Source organism: Pristis pectinata, chromosome 10 (genome assembly GCF_009764475.1).
Source record: "Pristis pectinata isolate sPriPec2 chromosome 10, sPriPec2.1.pri, whole genome shotgun sequence".
NCBI lineage: Eukaryota > Metazoa > Chordata > Chondrichthyes > Rhinopristiformes > Pristidae > Pristis > Pristis pectinata.
In genome coordinates, this window is record NC_067414.1 from 24,866,777 (window position 1) to 24,890,117 (window position 23,341).

Here is a 23,341-nt window from a genome sequence, read left to right on the forward strand (position 1 = left end):
GGATTGTTGTGCTAGGGTTGAAAGGGGCCCAGGGAGGTGATAGGATGGGGTGGGACAAGATGTTAAGTTGGGGCAGTGGATGGGGGTAGTCAGTTGGGCAAATAATCAAAGAGGCATGAAGATATCATCAGTGGGAGGGGAGGTGGGGTGGGGAAGGTGATGACAATGGTGGAAGCAATCACTGAGAACAATACCCAAATGAAAACCTTCCTTTTAGAATCTTTTCCAGACTCCCTTGCAAAGGTTGGGAGCCTTTTAGTTAATGCCAAAAGCAAGCCTCAACTCCATTCACTGAGCTTGCATATACAAACAGTTTCAAGCGAGTGATATCAAACAAAAGCTGCATGCCAATCGCCAAAGGCATGTTGAACCTACAACATAAATATGAAATTGTGCCCAAATGTACTTGCTATCAATCATGTTTAGCAATCAGATTTTTCATAAAATTATATGGCATTGTGCAAATAAAAAGCTGCAATACATGATTTTTTATGGCTGTAGTAAGTTAGGAACTGAGACCGCCAATGTGCACTTGTATTTTTTTTAGAATAATATTTCAAGCCTTACTTTAGTTGTCGAATTTCGGTCATTAAGTGGCGGGATTCTGTGAACATTTTCTCTTCATTTTTTTTATTAGCCATCTGAAGCTCTTTCACTTGTGTGTAAAGTCTTTCATTTTCCTGAAGCAACAAATATACTTAAATGAGCCAGCAAAACAGATTAGTTTTACAGCCAACAATTTCTAATTACCATACCGATCCCCCCAAAAATACCGAGTTTACACTTGAACTGTTACCCATCGAAAGAAAGAGCTGCACATGTAAAAGTCAAAGCAAAATACTGCGGATGTTGGAAATCAGAAATAAAAACAGGAGATGCTGGGAACATGCAGAAGGTCAGACAGCACATGTGGAAAGACAAAAACAAAATTAATATTTTTGACTGGTGACCTATAATCAGAAGCAGATAATAAAGGAACAGCTCTTACAGCAATCTTAGAGGGAAGGCAAATTGTGATAAGAAAGATAGGCCAGTAATGCAGTGGTGGATGGGAAGATTACTTAGCAAAAGAGATGGTGGATAGCAAATGATAATAATAATATGATAATGAAACAAAAACAAACAAAATAGATGCACACAAGATTACAGTATAAGAGGAAGGAAGAAAGCAAGCAAGCAATGAAAATCTAGCAATAAAGACCTTCCTTGGCTGCCAGTGGAAGATTGGCAAACAGATGCCTAGATGCAGATTGCTTTGTCGGCTGTGTATCAGAATCAGAATTATTATCACCAACTTAGATGACGAGAAATTTGTTGTTTTGTGGCAGCAGTACAGTGCAAAGACATAAAATTGCTATAAAAAATTACAAAAATAAATAAATAGCGCAAAGGAATAACAAGGTAGTGTTCATGGACCGTTCAGAGATCTGATAACAGAGGGGAAGAAGCTGTTCCTAAATCAATGAGTGTGCTCTCTTGTATTTGACATTTCCACCCTGGGAAAAAGACTTACTATCTACCCTATCTATGCCTCTCATAATTTTATATACTTCTATCAGAGTGTCCCTCAGCTTCTGATGCTCCAGAGAAGACAACTTGAGTTTGTCCAACCTCTCCAACTACTTTAATCCACAAAAACATCTTGAGCAAAGTTGGGCTGGGCACAAGGAGTGTCTGACTACTTGGAACATTGTGTACAGTTTTGGTCACCAAGTTACAAGAAAAACATTGTTAAGCTGGAAAGAGTGCAAAGAAGATTTACAAGAAAGTTGCCAGGGCTTGACGGCATGAGTTATAGGGAGAGGTTGGGCAGGCTAAGACTTTATTCTTTGGAACGTAGGAGACTGAGGGGTGACCTTATAGAGGTGTATAAAATCATGAGGGTCTTAGATAGGGTGAATGCACACACAGTCTTTTTCCCCAGGGAAAGGGAACCAAAAACTATAGGGCATAGATTTAAGGCAAGAGGGGAAAGATTTAAAAAGGGACCTTAAGGGCAACTTCTTCACACTGAGGATGGTGCTTATATGGAATGGGCTGCCAGAGGAAATGGTTGAGGCAGGCACAATAACATTTAATAGACATTTGGACAGGTACATGGATAGGAAAGGTTTAGAGTGATATGGCCAAACGCATGCAAATAGCTTAGGTGGGCACCTTGGTTGGCATAGATGAGTTGGGCCAAAAGGCCTGATTTTGTGCTGTTTTACTCTATGACTCTCATAGCTTATTTACTGCACAGCACTATCTATAAATATTTAATGTACATTGAATATACAAATTGGATACTATGAATACAAACTGTCTGGTAGAGTACAAGCAGCAAAGCAACAGAGTCCAGTCTGAGACACAGACCTGAGTATTATGCGGAGTAAACAAGTGCAAGAGACAGAGAAGGTCTGACACTGAGGTAGAATGAAAGTGGACATGGGGACACATAGGGCAAGCATATGAGAAGCTACCAAAAAAAAAAAGGCCATTTTTCTCAAGTTTTTGAAGAGAACATGAGCAGCATTTAGGCAGCAAGACAGAAGGAAGAATAGAGCATGCTATTTTCTTCATGCACAAAGTGAAAGCTAACCCAGGAACCTTCAGGTGGCATGTACAACCAAGATCAATAAAAATAAAGAATTGTGCCAAGCTGTACTGAGAAATATAGAATTATTACACTGCAGGAGAAGGTCATCCAGTTCATCATGTCTGCACTTTGATCCCAACATTACGTAAATACATACAGTGGCATGCAAAAGTTTGGGCACCCCGGTCAAAATGTCTGTTACTGTGAATAGCTAAGTGAGTAAATGATGACCTGATTTCCAAAAGGCATAAAGTTAAATATGACACATTTCTTTAATATTTTAAGCAAGATTACTTTTTTATTTCCATCTTTTACAGTTTCAAAATAACAAAAAAGGAAAAGGGCCCGAAGTAAAAGTTTGGGCACCCTGCATGGTCAGTATTTAGTAACGCCCCCTTTGGCAAGTATCACAGCTTGTAAACGCTTTCTGCAGCCAGCTAAGAGTCTTCCAATTTTTGTTTGGGGGATTTTCGCCCATTCTTCCTTGCAAAAGGCTTCTAGTTCTGTGAGATTTTTGGGCCCTCTTGCATGCACTGCTCTTTTGAGGTCTATCCACAGATTTTCGATGATGTTTAGGTCAGGGGACTGTGAGAGCCATGGCAAAAACTTTAGCTTGTGCCTCTTGAGGTAGACCATTGTAGATTTTGAGGTGTGTTTAGGTTCGTTATCCTGTTGCGGTAGCCATCCTATTTTCATCCTCAGTTTTTTGTTTACAGACAGTGTTATGTTTGCTTCTAAGAATTTGTTGGTATTTAATTGAATTCATTCTTCCGTCTTCTAGTAAAATGCTCCCCATGCCACTGACTGCAACACAAGCCCAAAGCATGATCGATCCACCCCCGTGCTTAACAGTTGGAGAGATGTTCTTTTCATGAAATTCTGCACCCCTTTTTCTCCAAACATACTTTTGCTCATTGCGGTCAAAAAGTTCTATTTTAACTTCATCAGTCCACAGGACTTGTTTCCAAAACGCATCAGGCTTGTTTAGATGTTCCTTTGCAAACTTCTGATGCTGAATTTTGTGGTGAGGACGAAGGAAAGGTTTTCTTCTGATGACTCTTCCATGAAGGTCATATTTGCGCAGGTGTCGCTGCACAGTAGAACAGTGCAGCGCCACTCCAGAGTCTGCTAAATCTTCCTGAAGGTCTTCTGCAGTCAAATGGGGGTTTTGATTTGCCTTTCTAGCAATCCTACAAGCAGTTCTCTCAAAGTTTTCTTGGTCTTCCAGACCTCAACTTGACCTCTACCGTTCCTGTTAACTGCCATTTCTTAATTACATTACAAACTGAGGAAACGGCTACCTGAAAACACTTTGCTATCTTCTTATAGCCTTCTTCTGCTTTGTGGGCATCATTTATTTTAATTCTCAGAGTGCTAGGCAGCTGCTTAGAGGAGCCCATGGCTGCTCTTTGTTGAGACAAGGTTTGAGGAGTCAGGGTATTAATAAAGCTTTGAAATTTGCATCACCTGGCCTTTCCTAGCGATGACTGTGAACAAGCCATTGCCCTAACAAGCCAATGAAGGTCTGAGACCTTGGTAAAAGTTATCTGAGAGCTCAAATCTCTTGGGGTGCCCAAACTTTTGCATGGTGCTCCTTTCCTTTTTTTTTAAACTCTAAAATTGTACAAAACAAAAATAATACACTAATCTTGCTGAAAATGTTGAAAAGAATGTTTCATCTTTAACTTTATGACTTTTGGAGATCAGTTCAGCTTCTACCCACCTAACTATTCACAGTAACAGAAATTTTGACCAGGGGTGCCCAAACTTTTGCATGCCACTGTAGTTCTTATTTGCTCTCTCTCAATCCCTCAAACTTTAAAAGTCTTGCTAAAATCCAAATAGATGATGCCAAAAGCATTGATATTATTGACCCTCCATGCTGGCCTGCTCAAGTTATTCAATAGTTTAAATCAGACATAACCTTCTCTTAACAAATCCTCACTGACAGGCAGGCACAGTAGTGTAGTGGTTAGCGTAACACTTTACAGTGCCAGCTTCCCAGGTTCAAATCCAGCCATTGTCTGTAAGGAGTTTGTATGTTTTTCCTGTGTCTGCGTGGGTTTCCTCTGGGTGCTCCGGTTTCCTCCTACATTCCAAAAACGTACAGGTTAGGAAGTTGTGGGCATGCTATGTTGGTGCTGGAAGCATGGCAACAGTTGCAGGCTGCCCCCAGAACACTCTATGCAAGGTATGTATTTCACTGTGTGTTTTGATATACGTGACTAATAAAGATATCTTATCCTTGATTAATCTGCGTCTTTCTAAATGACAGTTTCTACTCTCTAAGAATGGATTTCAATAATTTTTCCATCAATGTTGAACTGACTGAGATTACTTGGTTTCTTCCTTCCTTTTTGAAAAACAGTGCAATACTAGCAGTCCTCCAGAGCTCTGGCATCATTCCTGGAGCCAGAGAGGAATGAAAAATTGTCAGAGCATCTGCATTTTTCTCTTAGTTCTTCTAAATTCTGGAATGTATTTCATTTAGATGTAGCCATTAATTTCTTTGCAAAAATAATAAACACCTAGACAATTTCTTTTATAAAGTTTATCCTATCCAATATTTCACAACTGCCTTAACTGTAACACCAACAGCCCCCCTCCCCCTTTTGTAGACAGTTAAAAAGCATTCAGTAATAACCTTCCCCACATTCTCCACCTCCCTCTTACCTAACATTCTCTTGCCCTTTATATCCTCATAAGACATCTTTGTATTTTCTTTGATATTACTTGTAAACATTTTATAAACTTGTTTGCTTTTCTAATCTCTTCTTGTTTTTTTTTAAAAACGTCAATACTTTTTATATACTCATTTGCTTTTCTAAATTCTCTTAATGCAAGGAGTAAGATTCAATTTGATTTTAATTATTTGTGCCACGAGAAACCTTATTTTTGCATGAACATAATGGGACAGTAGGGGTTTATTTAAAAAAAAAAGTAGTTGGGTCATTTTTTTGTGTAATGTGATTAATGAATGATCAAAATTCAAAATAAACAATTAGAAAAGGATAAAAAAAATTGTAACTAAATAGGAAACTACAACTGAACACCTACAGTGAACGATCAGCTTAGAAAGCTATGGAAACAAGACTTGGATGGTGTACTCAATAATTAAGACAGAGATGTTATGGACTCAGTGAAAGTCCCTTTAAGATAGAGAGTGTGTGTGTATGTGTGTGTGGGGCGTGCTTACGTCAATAGAAGATAAAGGACGTAATGACGTTGTTGAAGAAGTCAGAAGAAGAAGAAAGAGAGAGAGAGAAGGGAGAGAGACACCAGCCTGCTTGTTTTCTCTATCGATGGATGAGAAACAATAACTGTGTTTGCCACTGAAATCCATGTATGGAAGTTGGAAGTAATCCGGTGGAGTTCACTTTGTTGCTGACCTGTAGAAGGAAACAGGTATTTGTGTGTGAACGACCACGGTTCGGATGCTTTTCGGGGTGAGGAAGTCACTACCGAGTAAACACTGAAGTGTCGTTTGGGTTCCATCGTGGAACATTTGGATTTCGTATGTACTCTCTCTATGTTTTTCTACATCTACATCTTATCTTCAGACAACGGTGGTTGTTGAAGAAGCCCTTGCTCATGTTTCACCTTATGGCTTGCGGAACTGAACTTTAAGAACCATTCAGGAACTGGGAGTTTTGGACTTTGTCACACACACACACGAAGAGTTTAGTTTTGGGGTTAACGTTCGAGGTTTAACATTTTTGAATTCTAACATACTAACATTTTTACTTTTATTTTACGTATTATCAATAGTAGTGATTAATAAAATAGTTTTTAACACTGAATCATGCTCAGTGTGTTTCTTTTGTTGCTGGTTTGTGACAAAATTGGGGGCTCGTCCGGGTGGGAGGGGCATTTTTGGAGTCACCAACCCAAAAGGGATTGGAGGTGGCGAAAAAGGATGATTTGATAAAGATTGCTACAAGGCTAAACCTTACAGAAGTAAAGCAGTCTATGAGAAAGGCAGATATTCAGAGATTGATAGCTGGCCATTATGTGGAAAAGAAGGTGTTTGAGAAGGAAGTGTTAAAACAGTTTCCTGGCAGTGAAATAGCAATTTCTGAGGCACAGGTGCAGCTGGCAAAGATAGAAGCTGAACGACAACAAACCCAGTTAAAGATAGAAGCTGAACGAGAGCAAAAGAGATTAGAGGCTGAACGAGAGCAAACCCAGTTAAAGATAGAGGCCGAACAAAAGCTAACTCAGATGAAGATAGAGGCTGATCTAGCAATGAAGCGGATGGAGCGGGATAGTGAGGAGAAGGAGAAACAGAGGCAGCATGAGTTACAAATGAAGCGTAGGAGTTCGGAATCTGATTCTGATGATGGTTTTTCAGCCAGCAGGGAGGTTCGATTAGTCCCTCCGTTTGAAGAAGATCAGGTTGATCAGTATTTCCAACATTTTGAAAAGGTTGCTGTGAGTTCAAACTGGCCAAGGAAAGGATGGGCTCTTATGGTACAGAGTGTGATTAAAGGTAAAGCTCAAAAAGCTTATTCTGCTTTGTCTGTTGAGGATGCAGCTGATTATACCAAGGTAAAACAAGCTATATTGAAGGCCTATGAATTGGTCCCTGAGGCTTATAGACAAAAATTCAGAGACTTGAGGAAATCTGCAGATCAGACTTATATGGAATTTGCCAATGGAAAGAGAATATGTTTTGAACGATGGTGCCTGGCTAAAAATGTAGATGGGGATTATGATAAATTGACAGAATTGATACTGGTGGAAGACTTTAAAAGATGTGTTCCAGCTGAATTAACAACATATTTAAATGAAAAGGCAGTGGAAACTTTACAAGAAACTGCTAGGTTGGCAGATGATTATGCTTTAACCCATAAATCCAAATGGGGACAACCTAAAACCTTTCAAAAGAGTTACAAAGACAATCCAGGTAAACCAGAGATTAAATTGGGAGGTAATCAAAAAGGAAAAGATGAAAAGAAGCCAGGGCTGGAGAAATCTGTTGAGCGTACTTGTTATTACTGTAGGAAACCTGGCCACGTGATATCTAATTGTGCCCTTTTGAAGAAAAAGAAGGAAGCTGGGCCCAATGCTTGCTTTCAGGCAATTAAAAATCAAAAAGGTTTAGGAGATGCTGTTAAAGATCAGTCCTTGCAAGAGGGAAAAGCGGAAAAGTTGGAGGAGGTGAGAAAAGAATTCCGTTCTTATGTATCAGAGGGTTTTGTTTCACTGAATGATGAGTCACCCCAGGTGCCAGTGAAAATTCTTAGAGATACTGGGGCTAGTCAATCTCTCTTGCTGGACAGTGTTTTAAATTTTGGTGAAGAAAGTGACACTGGTGAAGTAAATCTAGTACGAGGCGTTACAGGTGAGACCATGTCTGTACCTTTTCACAGGGTGATTTTAAAGTCAAAGTTCGTAGAAGGACCAGTCGAGATAGGGATAAGACCTAGTTTGCCAGTGGAAGGAGTTTCTTTGTTATTGGGAAATGACCTTGCAAATGGAGAAAGTGATCCTGTGGTACGGTTAACAACCAAACCAAGGATTGATGAGTCTGAGGATGATCCAGATGTTTACCCATCATGTGCGGTGACTCGAGCTAAAGCTAGAGAATTAGCCAAGACAGACAGTCCGGTGCAGTCTGATGTGGTTCCTTGTGACAGTCCTAAACAGGAAGAAAATTTTGATGCCTTATCTGAGACTTTTCTGTCTTCACTGGAGGATCAACATCCTTACAGTGAGCCTGAATTTAAAGATTTGTCTTTGTCGAGGAAGGATTTTATGGTGGAACAGACAAAGGACCCTGAGTTGACAGAATTGAAAGAAAAAGCACTCTCATGTGAGGAGATTGAAAAAGTGCCAACTGGATACTATGTCAAAAATGGAGTGTTAATGAGGAAATGGAGACCTCCTCATGTTCCTGTTACTGAGGAATGGGAAGTTATTCATCAGGTTGTTGTTCCAAAAGTTTATAGGGATGAGATTTTAAACCTGGCCCATAGTATGCCTTTGGGTGGTCATTTTGGCGTGAATAAAACTGTAGGGAAGATCTTGAAACAATTCTATTGGCCTGGTTTGAGAAAAGATGTGGTGATGTTTTGTCGAACCTGCCACACATGTCAGATGGTAGGTAAACCAAATCAAAAACCCCCTGTGGCTCCTTTGAAACCAATTCCTGCTTTTGGTGAGCCCTTTTCGAAGGTGATTGTGGACTGTGTTGGCCCCTTACCAAAGTCTAAGACTGGAAATCAGTATTTGTTAACCATCATGTGTGCCACTTCTAGATTTCCAGAGGCAATACCCCTTAGAAATATTAAGGCCAAGACGGTGTCAAAGGCTCTTGTAAAATTTTTTACCTTGTTTGGTTTGCCAAAAGAAATCCAATCTGATCAAGGTAGTAATTTTATGTCAAAAATTTTTCAACAAATAGTCTATGAGCTGGGAGCAAAGCAGATTGTATCATCTGCATATCACCCAGAATCTCAAGGAGCTCTGGAGAGATTTCATTCTACTCTCAAAAATATGCTGAAGACTTATTGCTTTGAAAACACCAAGGATTGGGACGAAGGTATCCATTTACTTTTGTTTGCCGTTAGAGAATCGATCCAGGAGTCAATAGGATTTAGTCCGTTTGAGCTTGTGTTTGGACATAGGGTGAGAGGACCTTTGGAGTTGTTAAGAGAGCAATGGGTTAATGAGGAAGTTCACTTGAGTCTGTTGGACTATGTCCAAAAATTTAAAACTCGGTTGGAGAGAGTCTGCCAGCTAGCGAGAGAGAATCTGAAAACAAGCCAGATAAGAATGAAGACATATTTTGATAGACGTGCTCGGCCTAGGACATTCGCAGTGGGGCAAAAGGTGTTGGTATTTTTCCCTAGCCAAAATAATCCCTTGCAAGCTCGTTTTTCTGGACCCTATGTTATTGAATCTCGAGTGACTGATCTAACATATATAATCAAAACACCAGATAGACGCAAGAAAACACAACTCTGTCATGTAAACATGCTAAAACCTTATTATGAGAAGGATTCAGTTGTGGCCTTGGTGGATGGTGAAAAGGTTGTTTCTAGAATGCCTGATGTTGATGTTGAGGAAGGCCAATTTAGACCAAATATTGTTCCATCGAAACTGAAAAACCAAAATATCATGGAGAACCTTGAAACGAAGTTGGACCATTTACAAGTTTCACAAAAACAACAGATGAGAGAATTAATTTTAAAATTTAAAAATCTGTTCCCAGATGTTCCAAACAGAACATCGATAATTACCCATGATGTTGATGTTGGGGATGCAAAACCAATCAAACAACACCCATATCGAATGAATGTGGAAAAAAGTAAACTTGTTGATCAGGAAATAAAATACATGTTGGAAAATGATATTATTAGACATTCTACTTCAAATTGGAGTTCGCCCTGTGTTATTGTACCTAAACCTGATGGAACTGTTAGATTTTGCACAGATTACAGGAAAGTGAATGCTGTAACAAAGTCAGATGCTTACCCTATTCCTAGAGTGGATGATTGCATAGACAGAGTGGGAAAGGCAAAATTTCTTACAAAGATTGACCTATTAAAAGGGTACTGGTGTGTTCCATTAACAGATAGAGGAAGGGAAATTTCAGCCTTTGTAACCCCTTCTGGATTGTATGAATACAATGTTTTGCCATTTGGAATGAAAAATGCTCCAGCAACATTTCAAAGAATGATTAATTCAGTGATTCATGGGTTAAAACATACAGATGCCTACATTGACGACTTAGTGACTGGGAATGATACTTGGGAAGATCACATCTCTGCGTTAGAAAGGTTGTTTGAAAGACTTTCCAAGGCTAACCTTACAGTTAACTTGGCTAAAAGTGAATTTGGCCATGCCACTGTGACGTATCTTGGTTATGTTGTAGGTCAAGGCAAGCAAGCTCCTGTTCAGGCAAAAGTTCAAGCAATATCTGAGTTCCCTATTCCCACAAGTACGAGGACTGTTAGAAGATTTTTGGGAATGGTTGGATATTATCGAAAATTTTGTAAAAATTTTGCTGATATTGCTCTTCCCCTAACTAATCTTCAGAAGAAGGGAGTAAAGTTTGTTTGGACAGATTCTTGTCAAGAAGCATTTGAGAAGCTGAAAGCCATTTTATGCTACCATCCTGTGCTCAGAACACCTGACTTTGAAAAGCCATTTTCATTAGCAGTAGATGCCAGTGATGAAGCTGCAGGAGCTGTGTTGTTGCAGAAGGGTGACCTTGATGATATTGACCATCCTGTAGCTTACTTTTCAAAGAAATTTAATGAGCATCAAAAGAATTATTCCACCATAGAGAAAGAATTACTGTCGCTTGTTTTAGCCTTGCAACATTTCAGTGTATATGTTTGCACCGCTCAGAAACCATTGACTGTGTATACAGATCATAACCCATTGGTGTTTCTGAGCCGAGTCAAAAACAAGAACAGAAGGCTGTTAAACTGGAGTTTAATTTTGCAAGAGTTTGATCTCATGATAACTCACATTAAAGGCAAAGATAATGTGATTGCTGATTGTCTTTCCCGATGTTAAATGGGAAACATGTATCTGTACTAATCTGATAGTCTGTAGTTGTGTAGCATGATAATTATTAATATTACTAACTATGCGCGGTTAAAATTTTCTTGGGAAAATTTTTTTTTTAGGTGGGAGGTGTTATGGACTCAGTGAAAGTCCCTTTAAGATAGAGAGTGTGTGTGTATGTGTGTGTGGGGCGTGCTTACGTCAATAGAAGATAAAGGACGTAATGACGTTGTTGAAGAAGTCAGAAGAAGAAGAAAGAGAGAGAGAGAAGGGAGAGAGACACCAGCCTGCTTGTTTTCTCTATCGATGGATGAGAAACAATAACTGTGTTTGCCACTGAAATCCATGTATGGAAGTTGGAAGTAATCCGGTGGAGTTCACTTTGTTGCTGACCTGTAGAAGGAAACAGGTATTTGTGTGTGAACGACCACGGTTCGGATGCTTTTCGGGGTGAGGAAGTCACTACCGAGTAAACACTGAAGTGTCGTTTGGGTTCCATCGTGGAACATTTGGATTTCGTATGTACTCTCTCTATGTTTTTCTACATCTACATCTTATCTTCAGACAACGGTGGTTGTTGAAGAAGCCCTTGCTCATGTTTCACCTTATGGCTTGCGGAACTGAACTTTAAGAACCATTCAGGAACTGGGAGTTTTGGACTTTGTCACACACACACACGAAGAGTTTAGTTTTGGGGTTAACGTTCGAGGTTTAACATTTTTGAATTCTAACATACTAACATTTTTACTTTTATTTTACGTATTATCAATAGTAGTGATTAATAAAATAGTTTTTAACACTGAATCATGCTCAGTGTGTTTCTTTTGTTGCTGGTTTGTGACAGAGATAAGAAATATTTTTACAATTTTAACCATGTAATTTTCCCACAAATAACAAAAACAAATAACCGATTTATCATTCACACAGAACACAAACCAACACCATCAAGTACCTGATGGTAGCCTTGAATAATAGTTTCTTGTTCCTGAACTTCTTTTTCAATTAACTTGAGTTTTTCTTCAGTCACAGGATCCAATATACCTCCAATTATTAATTTTTTCTTGCTCGTTTCCAAGCTGCACAGCTTTTTGAAAATAAAATAACATTTTTGAAAAAGAAAATAAAAGATTACAAAAATAAATAATAGGGGATAGAAATTTGTCCCAACATTTGAGCTAATGGTGCATACAAGACATTTCAGAGGACTAAAGTCGCAACGTATGCCACTCTTAAGTTTGAAAAATAAACAAAATTAGTTTGCTTAATTCAAGGAGACTTGATATTGTCATCTCAATGTTCGGTAGATTAGCCCTATTATCAAGGTAGGACAGCAATTACTGTTTAAGCTAGCTTCATAGAGACCACAAAATGCTTATATTACCAAATTCATCCCATAAACACAAATATGTTGTATTGATGAAACAAAATTTAATGTATGAATATCTAAGGGAAATTTCACTTGTGTTTAGTCTCTGCGAGTTACATAGTTTGAGCAATTGATGACCGAATGGCTTGCACTGCAGGTTCTAGACATCCATTGTGTACTTGACTACATGGAGTCTGATGTTGGGAATGTTAACAATACAACACCTGATTAATTAAGAGGTGCTAAGCAACAACTGAATAAAAATGTCTATTACTTCTAAACTGTAAATATTTTGATTGCATGGATTTTCTCCATATTTGATTTAGTTTATCCATGTCAGAGTTCCCTTATTTACACTATTCCTGCCCTGAGCAAGCCAAATCAAATATGAAGGCATAAATGTTTTAATATTCATGACCACAATGAGACTCAAGGTATGTGTGAACAGAATCAGCCAGATCACGCTTCATCTGGACCACTTCTTGCTGCTCCCAAGTGCCATGTGAAACAGTCTGATCTGCATACGGCTTAAGTTGTCAAGAGCTTTTTTTAAAAACTCCTTATAAGTGTCTCCGAAAGTCAAAGCCAATTAAAAAGCTAAGTAGAAAGAACTAATTTTTAAAATATGAGCTACTTAAAAAAAATGAAACAAATAATCATGCTTTAAATAAATTGTTACAGAAACAATAAGATTGAATAACAAAAAAAACTATATTCTCTTACCTTTTCAATCATTGATCCAAAATAAATGAATGGCTGGCATAAAGATAAGGGAATGCTTATAAAAATTATATCCAGGCTCTCAGCTCAGCAAGACAGAGCTTTGCTCCTGGACTCAAGTACAGAGTTCAGTGACAGAACAGGAGGTTCGGGATAGCACTGACCCATACATTGCAGCTGGCTGGTGGTTCCCCATGGAATTTACTAACATTAAATAAAACTGAAATCAAACCATGGAGTGGTTTAGCCTAGTGGAAGTTAAGGACCCAGTCACACTTTTCAAAGAAGAACAAGGGCTTTGCAATATTCCAGACCACATTCCTCTACTAACACGTGAAAAAAAAATGTCAAATTATTCACGTTGCAGTTTAGGGGATTGTGGAGGACACAAAATGAAATCCTCATTTTCCTACACTTAAATGGTTGTTAAATTTCAAAATAATTCATTAAATGAGAAGTACAGGCATTTGCCAGAGATGCATAAAGATAAAAGAGTTCTTGTTTGTTTTCTAGGCAACTGAATGAAATAAAAGAAATTAATGGGGTACAGCGGCCCGGACTCGCAGAACTTGAACCGCCATCGGCGGCCACGGGCGGATGCGCGGGAGCGTGGTGTAGACTAACCGCGGGGCGGGCCTTCCAGCAGGGACCTTACGTCACGTCCACCGGTGAGGCTCTCGGGTACTTCTGCGAGCACGCACGTTTTGCTTCTCCCAGTAAAAGTGTGCTCTGATCCAGCCTCCACGTCTCTGTGTTTTCTTTTCTGCCACGTTTGGCTACATTTGGTGACCCCGACGCTCCCAAATGGCATCTGGAACCCGTGACATGAATTCCAACGACTCACACAACGCAGTCTCGCTCAAGCTCCCGACTTTCTGGGCCGCTCAGCCCCACGTTTGGTTCGAGCAGGCTGAGGTCCAGTTCAGTATCAGAGGCATTACAGCCGACAACGCACAGTACTACTACATGGTCAGCACGCTCGACAAGGACATGGCGGGCCGGATCATTGACTTCCCGCACCATCCACCTACGGAGGACAGGTACACTAAGGATCAAGGCGCCCCTCCTCTGCACTTTCGGACTCTCCCGCTGCGAACAAGCTGCGCGGCTTCTACACATGGACGACCTGGACGACCGCAAGCCATCCAAGCTGATGGACGACATGCTGGCGCTCATGGATGGCCATAAGCTCTGCCTTCTATTCGTGCAGCTGTTCCTCGAGCAACTGCCAGAGGACATTCGCCTCCTCCTCGCGGGTGAGGATTTCAGCGACCTGCACAGCCTCGCGGTCAGGGCAGACATTTTGTGGCAGAGTAAGCAGCGGGGAGCGGCTTCCATCTGCCTAACCACGACAGCACAGCCTAAGGCCAAGACCCCACAACCGAAACCGCCGAGACCCACGGGGGACAGGGATGAGGGTTCGGATCAATAGTGCTTTTACCATCAGAGGTGGGGGTCAAACGCGCGCCGCTGCCATCCACCGTGTGCCTTTCCGGGAAATGTCGGGGCTGGCCGGCCGGCCGTCGCTAGTAGCTTTGACGGCTGGCCATTGCAACAGCCTCCTGTTCCTCCGGGACCGGGCGATGTTTCCTGGTGGACACCAGGCCAAGATCAGCATCCTTCCCCCCTCAAACATGGACACCCGTACCGTGGCCCCAGGCCCTGACCTCACCGCCGCGAACGGCACCACCATCTGGACGTACGGCTCACGTACCATCCCGCTGAGTTTCGGCCCCAGCTGTTTTACCTGGACCTTCACCTTAGCAGCGGTGTCGTGGCTGTTACTAGGGACGGATTTCCTACAGGCCAACTGTCTTCTGGTTGACCTGAAGAGCCGGTGTTTGGCCCACGCCAAGACTTTCCAAATCTTCCAGCTCAGGGAAGCCTAGTTCCCGGCCCTCCACCTGGATTCTGTCACACTCTTGGGTGACGAGTTCGCCAGGGTACTGGCGGATTTCCCCTCCATCATCACCCCACAGTTCTCCACTACCGGTCCCAAGCACGGCGTGCAGCACCACATTCCCACACAAGGACCACCACTGCACGCCCGGGCCCATAGGCTTCCACCCGACAAGCTCCGCCTCGCCAAGGAGGAGTTCCGGAAGATGGAGGAGATGGGGATCATCCACCGCTCAGACAGCCCTTGGGCATCTCCACTGCACATGGTGCCCAAGTCCACAGGAGGTTGGAGGCCCTGCGGCGACTACAGGAGACTCAACGACGCCACAACCACTGACCGATACCCAGTGCCTCACATCCAGGATTTCATGGCCAACCTCCGCGGGCCAACCATCTTTTCAAAAATCGATCTGGTCCGGGGGTACCATCAGATCCCCGTGCACCCCAACGATGTGCCCAAGACAGCCCTCGTCACCCCCTTCGGGTTGTTCGAATTCCTAAGGATGCCCTTCGGCCTCAAGAACGCCGCTCAGACTTTCCAGAGGCTAATGGACTTGGTGGGGCGAGGCCTGGATTTCATCTTCATCTACCTAGACGATACCCTGGTGGCCAGCAAGTCACGCAAAGAGCACATGGCATATTTGCGCCAACTCTGCCAGCGCCTGAGTGACCACGGACTGGCAATCAACCTGGTGAAGTGCCAGTTCGGGCTGATGGAAATAGACGTCTTGGGCCACAGGGTCAACCAGCATGGAGCTGCCCCTCTGCTGGACAAGGTCCAGGCCATCCGCCAGTTTCCTAAACCCAGCACAGTCAAGGGCCTGCAAGAGTTTGTGGGGATGGTAAATTTCTACCATCGGTTCATGCCAGTGGCGGCGCACATCATGAGACCTTCGTTCGGTCTGATGGCCGGCAAAGCCAAGGACATGGCATGGGACACGGGGTCCACGGAAGCTTTCGAGTGGACCAAAGAGGCGTTAGCGAAGGCGGCCCTCCTAGTACACCGGAGGGTCGATGTACCCCTCACAGTCGACGCTTCCGACACGGTGGTCGGCAGAGTCCTGGAGCAGCTCATTGAGGGCCAGTGGTGACCGTTCGCCTTTTTCAGCCAACACCTGCGACCACCGGAGGTGACGTACAGCGCTTTCAACAGGGAGTTGGCTAGCGCTCTACCTAGCTATCCGGCACTTCCGGTATTTCCTTGAAGGAAGGGATTTCACCGCAGAAACGGACCACAAGCCCCTCACCTTCGCCCTTGCAAAAGGTATTGGACCCATGGTTGGCTCAGCAGCAGAGGCACCTCTCGTTTATTTCTGAGTTCACTACAGACATCCGCCACATCGCGGGGAAGAACAACGTGGTCACCGACATGCTGTCTCGTCCCCACATCACTCAGTGACCACCTCAGCCCCAGGGATCAACTACATGGCGCTGGCGCAGGCACAACAAGTGGACACCAAGATCCCGGCCTATCGCACCGCCGTTTCGAGACTCCAGTTGGAGGACGTCCCCGTCAGCCCAACAGCGGTTCAGCTCCTGTGCGACACGTCGACTGGCAGACCTCGGCTCGTGGTACCAGCAGCATGGAGGCGGCGGGTGTTCGACACGCTACACGGCCTGGCCCACTCATCCATCCAGGCGTCTCTCAAATTGGTAGCGGACAAATTCGTTTGGCACGGTCTGCGCAAGCAGGTCAGACACTGGGCCAAGACCTGCGTACACTGCCAGACCGCCAAAGTCCAGCGGCACGTGAAGGCTCCCCTCCAACAGTTCCACCGACGCTCGGCAGGTTTCAGCACATCCGCGTGGACATCGTCGGCCCCCTGCTTGTCTCCTGGGGCGCTGGGTATATCTTCACCATGGTCGACAGGTTCACCAGATGGCCGGAGGCTGTGCCGCTAGCGGACACATCCACTGAGTCCTGCGCCAGGACGCTCATCGCAAACTGGATCGCCAGGTTCGGACTCCCAGCGGACATCACCTCCGACAGAGGAGCACAGTTCACGTCAGGGTTGTGGACAGCACTGGCGCAGCTCCTGGGCACCCGGTTACACCACACCACGGCGTACCACCCACAGGCCAACGGCTTGGTCGAGCAGTTCCACAGGCACCTCAAGTCAGCCCTGACGGCATGCTTCAGAGGGCCCAACTGGACAGATGAGCTTCCCTGGGTTCTACCGGGCATCCGCACGGCCCCCAAGGAGGACCTGGGCACCTCCCGATAGTCCTGGGCAAGTTCGTGCCAGAGGCCCAAGGTCCAGCAGGGATGCTGGCAGAAGTGCTGACGAAGCTGCGGGACAAGATGGGGAACCTGGCACCGGTTCCGACCTCCAGACATGGCACTACACCGTCCTTCATCCCTAAGGATCTCTGGGACTGTGAGTACGTTTTCATTCGCGGGGCATGCACAAGTCACCTCTGCAGAGGCCGTATGAAGGACCCTTCAAGGTGATCCGGCACAACGGATCTATGTATGTCGTGGAGGTGGGTGGCCACGAGGAGACCTTCACAGTGGACCACCTCAAACCGGCGCACTTGGACGTCGGGCAGCCCATGAAGGTGCCCTCACCACACCGGCAGGGCAGGCCACCCAAGAGATGTTTCGGGGGGGGTGGGGGGGGTGGGGGTGGTGTAGCGGCCCAGACTCACAAAACTCGAACCGCCATCGGCGGCCATGGGCGCATGCACGGGACCGTGGCGTAGACTAACCATGCGGCGGGCCTTCCGGCAGGGACCTTACATCACATCCACCGACGAGGCTCTCGGGTACTTCTGCAAGCGCGCGCGCACATTTTGCTTCTCCCAGTAAAAGTGTGCTCCAGTCCAGCCTCCATGTATCTGCATTTTCTTTTCTGCCACACGCCCTTTAATCTCCTACAGGGGGCCCTTTAATCTCTTATTCCTTGGATATGGGAACAGCCAGCAGTTTTGCAAATACTACACCCCTTATCAATAACAGGGAGGATAACTCAGCATCCATAGCCTAACCTCTTGGTGAGGCAATTGCGACAGCCCATATTCAGTGGCATAATTCATTCTCGCTTTGAAAAACAAAACATGGTTTAGTTATAGAAAATAAACTAACACTATTCCTTCATCGTTGATGGATGAAAGAACTGAAACTCCCCACCCAACAGAGGAGTACCTTCACATAAAGAATTTCAGCAGTTCAAGGTGGCCTGTTTGATAGAAGACAGACTCAAATTCAAGAACATTAAAAAAAAGAATCTATGGGGACATGATGAGAATTATTTTTAAATGCTGCAAGTTGTTATGGTCTGGAGTCCATTGCCTGAAGGAGCAGTGAAGTAGCTTTCAAATTAGAAATGCATTTTGAAATGGAGAAAACTGTACAACTATGAAACACAGCAGAAGGTTGCAAAGCAGTCAAAGACTGAATCTGTTTGGTTAGAGCTAAGAAACAGCAGAGACAACATTACCAGCCAGGTATATTCTTTGGATCACTAATAAGTGGGAGAAATAATAGAGAAGCAATTACGCGGGAAAATGACAGCAGTGCAAAACCTGTAGTGTGGAAATAATGGGGAGCTTTAATTATCCCAAAGTAAACTGGGATAGTAATAATGATATAACTATCATTAGTAACATTAAAAGGGAAGAAGGGATTAAGAATCAAGAGGGAATTAAGAGGGAAGAGGGTGCTTCCAAAGTAATAGTGAAGCAGGGGATAGTTAAAACGCTAGATACATTAAAAACTGATAGCACAGAGGTAACAAGATAGATGGCTGAACTTAAAGTAAACAAGTTACCAGGACCAGATGTGGTGCAACCTAGGGTTGCAAGGGAAGTACAGGAGGAAATCATGAGGGGACTCACTATAATCCTCCAATGAATTTTGGATAAAGGATTAGTACCCAAGGTCTCGAGAGCAGCAAAATATTACTGCCTTGTCCAAAAAAAAAGCAAGGATAAGCCCAGCTACTACCGACCAGTCAGTTTATCCTCAGATGTGTGAAAGCATTCAGAAACATTCATCCAGGACAGAATTAATAGTCATCTGGAGGAAAATGGATTAAATTTAAAGCAAGTTGCATGGATTTATTAAGGACAAATGTGCTTGGCCAATTTAATAGAATTTTCTGATGAGGTAATTAGATAAAGTTAATGAGAGAAATGCAGACAATGCCATGGACATTGTCATGTACAAACCTTTGAGAAGATGCCACGTAACAAGCTTATCAACAAAGTTGAAGTGCATTAAAAGGTACACTGAAAGCAAAGTTGGTGAAGTCAGAGACAAGAGGGGATCTTGGTGAACGGCTGTTACTCAGCCTGAGGAAAGCAGAGTTGTACAGCACAGAAACAGACACTTCAGCCCAACCCATCCATACTGACCATGATGCCTATCTACATTAGTTCCATTTCCCCGCACTAGGCCCTTATTCCTCTACTCCTTTCCAATCCAAGTACCCATCCAAATGCATTTTAAGTGTTGTAATTGTATCTGCTTCTACCACTTCCTCTGGCAGCATGGCACGGTAAGTAGCATAGTGGTTAGCACAATGCTTTACAGCGCCAGTGACCTGGGTTCAAATCCGGCTGCTGTCTGTAAGGAGTTTGTACGTTCTCCCAGTGTCTGTGTGGGTTTCCTCCAGGTGCTCCGGTTTCCTCCCACATTCCAAAGACGTACGGGTTAGGAAGTTATGGGCATGCTATGTTGGCGCTGGAAGCGTGGCGACACTTGTGGGCTGCCCCCCAAAATCACTATGCAAAAGATGTATTTCACTGTGCGTTTCAATGTACATGTGACTAATAAAGATCTTATTTTATCTCTTTCCACATAACCACCACCCTCTGTGGAAAAAGTTGCCCCTCAGGTCTCTTAAATTATTCCCCTCACCTTAAACCTATGGTCTCTAATTTTAAAACCGCCCACCATAGGAACAACAAAGCTCTTTCTACCTATCTGTGCCCCTCAATTTTATAAGTTTTTAAGGTCACCACCCCTCAGCCTATGTTCCAGTGAGGGAAAAAACCCAGCCTATTCAACCTCTCCTTCAAAGTAAAGCTCTCCATTCCATCCTGGTAAATTTCTAATGCTACCATATCTTTCCTGTAGTGTGGCAACCAGAACCATACACAATAAAGTGCAGCCTGACCAATGTTTTGTACAGCTGCAAAATTATGTCCTAACTCATACTCAAAGCCACATGTTTTCTTCACTACCCCATCCACCTGTATCACCATTTTCAGGGAACTATGAACTTGCACCCCAAAGTCCCTTTGTACATCAACATTCCTAAGGTCCCTGCTATTTATTGTATATTTACTGTTAGTATTTGACATTCCAAAATGCATTACCTCACACTTGACTGGATTAAATTCTATCTGCCACCATTCTGCCCAATGTTCCAACTGGTCTATATTACTATGTTTCACAACTACTACACTGCTTTTTGTGCCACCAGCAAACCTACTAATCAGTCCACCTACATTCTTATTCAAGTTACTGTTATCTGACAAACAACAATGATCATAGCACATATCCCTGTGGTACACCACTGGTTACAACCTGTAAAACACTCCCTGACCAGTACCCTCTATCTCCCATCACCAAGGCAATTTTGGAACCAGTTTTCCAACACACCTTGGATCAAATTTGCCCTGAACTTCTGGACCTGTCTACCATGTAAAGTCAATGTAAACCATATCTATCACCCTGCTTTCATCAATTTTCTTTCAAATTTGAAAGACTGGATTTCCCTTGCACAAAACCACGTCGACTCCTCAGAATCAGTCCCTGTCTTTCCAAGTGAACATAAATCCTGTCTCTTAGGATTTTTTTTTCTCTAATAATTTCCCTACTATTGATACTTGCAAATAATGGTCTTCTCCAGGAATCAGATATAGGGATTTTTGCTTCTTTCGATCTTGGGCCGAAGGTTAGGTCATCAATTACCAAATATATATATGCTGAATCTTTATAAAAACACTGTTTCAGCCTATATTGGAGCGTTGTGTTCAATTCTAATTGCCTCATAATAGGAAGGATGTGAAGGTATTGGAGAGGAGCCAGAAAAGATTTATGAGAATGGCTCCTGGAATAAGGGACTATGGCTACATGACTAGATTAGAGTGGTTGGGACTGTTTTTTTTTAAAAAGAGAGATCTGATGGAAGTATAAAAAAATGACAATAAGTATTGACAGATTGCATAGTGGGAGGTAGTTCCTTTCGTGGAGGGAATGAAGACTAGAGACAATAAGTATAAAATAAAGAGAAAAGAGAATTAATGAGGAAAACCTTCTTTCTTACAATGTGTGTTTGGAATGGAATTCCCTGCCTGTAACTGTGATGCAGGCTGGTTCCATTGTTACTTTCAAGGAAATTGGATAACAGATGGTGAAGAAAAAAACTTGCAAAGCCATAGAGGTAGAACAAAGGAGTTGCTCTGGTACAGGGCAGAATGGACATGATGAGTGAAATGGCCTCTTTCTGTGCTTTAACCATCTTGTGATTCTATATATTTGCATTTTAATCAAATGCAACGATGAGTCTTCGTCAGGTGATAAATTAAGTCTCAGAAGAAAAAGTCTCTCTGGACATTTCTGCAACCTCCATTAGAATGCACAAACAGAATCCATCAAATCTAGTAGCGTGAGATGGTGTACAATTTCTCAGATGAAAGCACAGTAAGCTGGCTTGAATGTTTCAAAACTAAAATTAGATGATTTCATGCATTCCTCAGCAACTAAACATTGCTACAATCTGCCGATAGGGATATCTTTAAACAAGACCAGATTCAAAATTATATGGCAACAATTATGCTTCTATATTCACAACTGGCAAATCAATTTCCTTCTGGATTTTTGGATTATTTGCATATTCATTCACAGAAGGAATTGCATTATTTATGAGGCATGGGTATGTTATACTCCACCAACTTTACTGAAAGCTAAAAATAAGATCTGATTAACACCAGAGCAGGAACCACGGTATGAGCAGTGAACTGCTACTGGCTGTGACCCAAATTGAGAAAAGTTCTGAGCAACACCACATTTACTGGAATGGACAAGTTGAGCTGAAAGAGTGAGAAGACAAGCATATTAAGTCACAGATAGTGCAAGGGGTGGAGAGAACAGAGGGAATATCTGTGACAGGGTGGAGACCAAAGTTGTCAATTACTTTTTAACAGAAAAAAGGCAGCTGGAACAAAATGACAGAGGGAAAAATTGAAACATAATCTGAAAAGGCACTGCTCCACATCTATTGAAAAAAAGGATTACCTGAAATTGTTAAATTCATTAAGTCCATGGGTTGTAATGTGTCAAGTTGAAATACAGGTTACTCAAGTTTATGATGGGTTCCACTGGGGCAATATTGGAGGCCAATGGCCAAAGAACATCAGGTGAATGGAAGCTCAAGTTCACCCTCGTGGACTGAACAACGGTATTCAGCAAAGCTTACATTAATTCACTACGCATCATTTGCCAATCACATAGGAGGATACATTTGGCCCATTAAGTCTATGCCAGCTCACAGAGCTATTTTATTTCCCCCTATTCATTTTCCTGCAACCTATTCTCATCATAACCAGATCTCTCAACATAATCAAAGACACCACCCACCCTGGACATTCTCTCTTCTCCCCCCTCCCATTGGGCAGAATATACAAAAGCCTGAAAGCACATACCACCAGGCTCAAGGACAGCTTCTATCCCACTGTTATAAGACTATTGAACGATCCCTTAGTACAATAAGAAGGACTCTTGACCACACAATCTACCTCATTATGGCCTTGCACCTTATTGTCTGCCTGCACTGCACTAACTGTAATACTTCATTCTGTTATTGTTTTCCCTTGTACTACCTCAATGCACTGTTGTAATGAAATGATCTGTATGGATAGCATGCAAAACAAGTCTTTCACTGTACCTCAGTACACGTGATAATAATAAACCAACTCAATCATCCTCATGATACTCTTTCCCTCAGCCACACTAGGGGAAATTTACAGTAGCCAATTAACCTACATCCAGCGTGTCTTTGGGACATGGGAGGAAGCCAGAGGATCCAGGAGAAACCCACAGGTTCACTAGGAGTAAGTGCAAACTCCACAATGACAGCACCAGAGGTCAGGATTGAACCCAGGTCACTGGAGCTGTGAGGCAGCAGCAGCAGTACTTGATGCGCCACTCTGCCACCCTCTTAAATACACCCATATCCTCAAGAGCTTTTAAACTGCCATATCAAACTTGATACATTTTGGGCATGTAAAAACTTGCAATCCTACTGGGC

At 42.9% G+C, this 23,341-nt stretch overlaps 1 protein-coding gene across 3 annotated transcripts in view; it reads right to left on the reverse strand.

Annotated features, from left to right (window-relative positions):
- The window catches only part of cep162 (centrosomal protein 162), a 108,155-nt gene that overhangs the window by 41,637 nt on the left and 43,177 nt on the right, over positions 1-23,341 (reverse strand). For all 3 annotated transcript variants that reach the window (XM_052024437.1, XM_052024435.1, XM_052024436.1), the window contains 2 exons: positions 12,051-12,182; positions 568-680 (listed from right to left, as the gene is read on the reverse strand). In XM_052024437.1, coding sequence (XP_051880397.1) covers positions 568-680; positions 12,051-12,182 — 245 coding nt within the window. The remainder of the gene's footprint in view (positions 1-567; positions 681-12,050; positions 12,183-23,341) is intronic.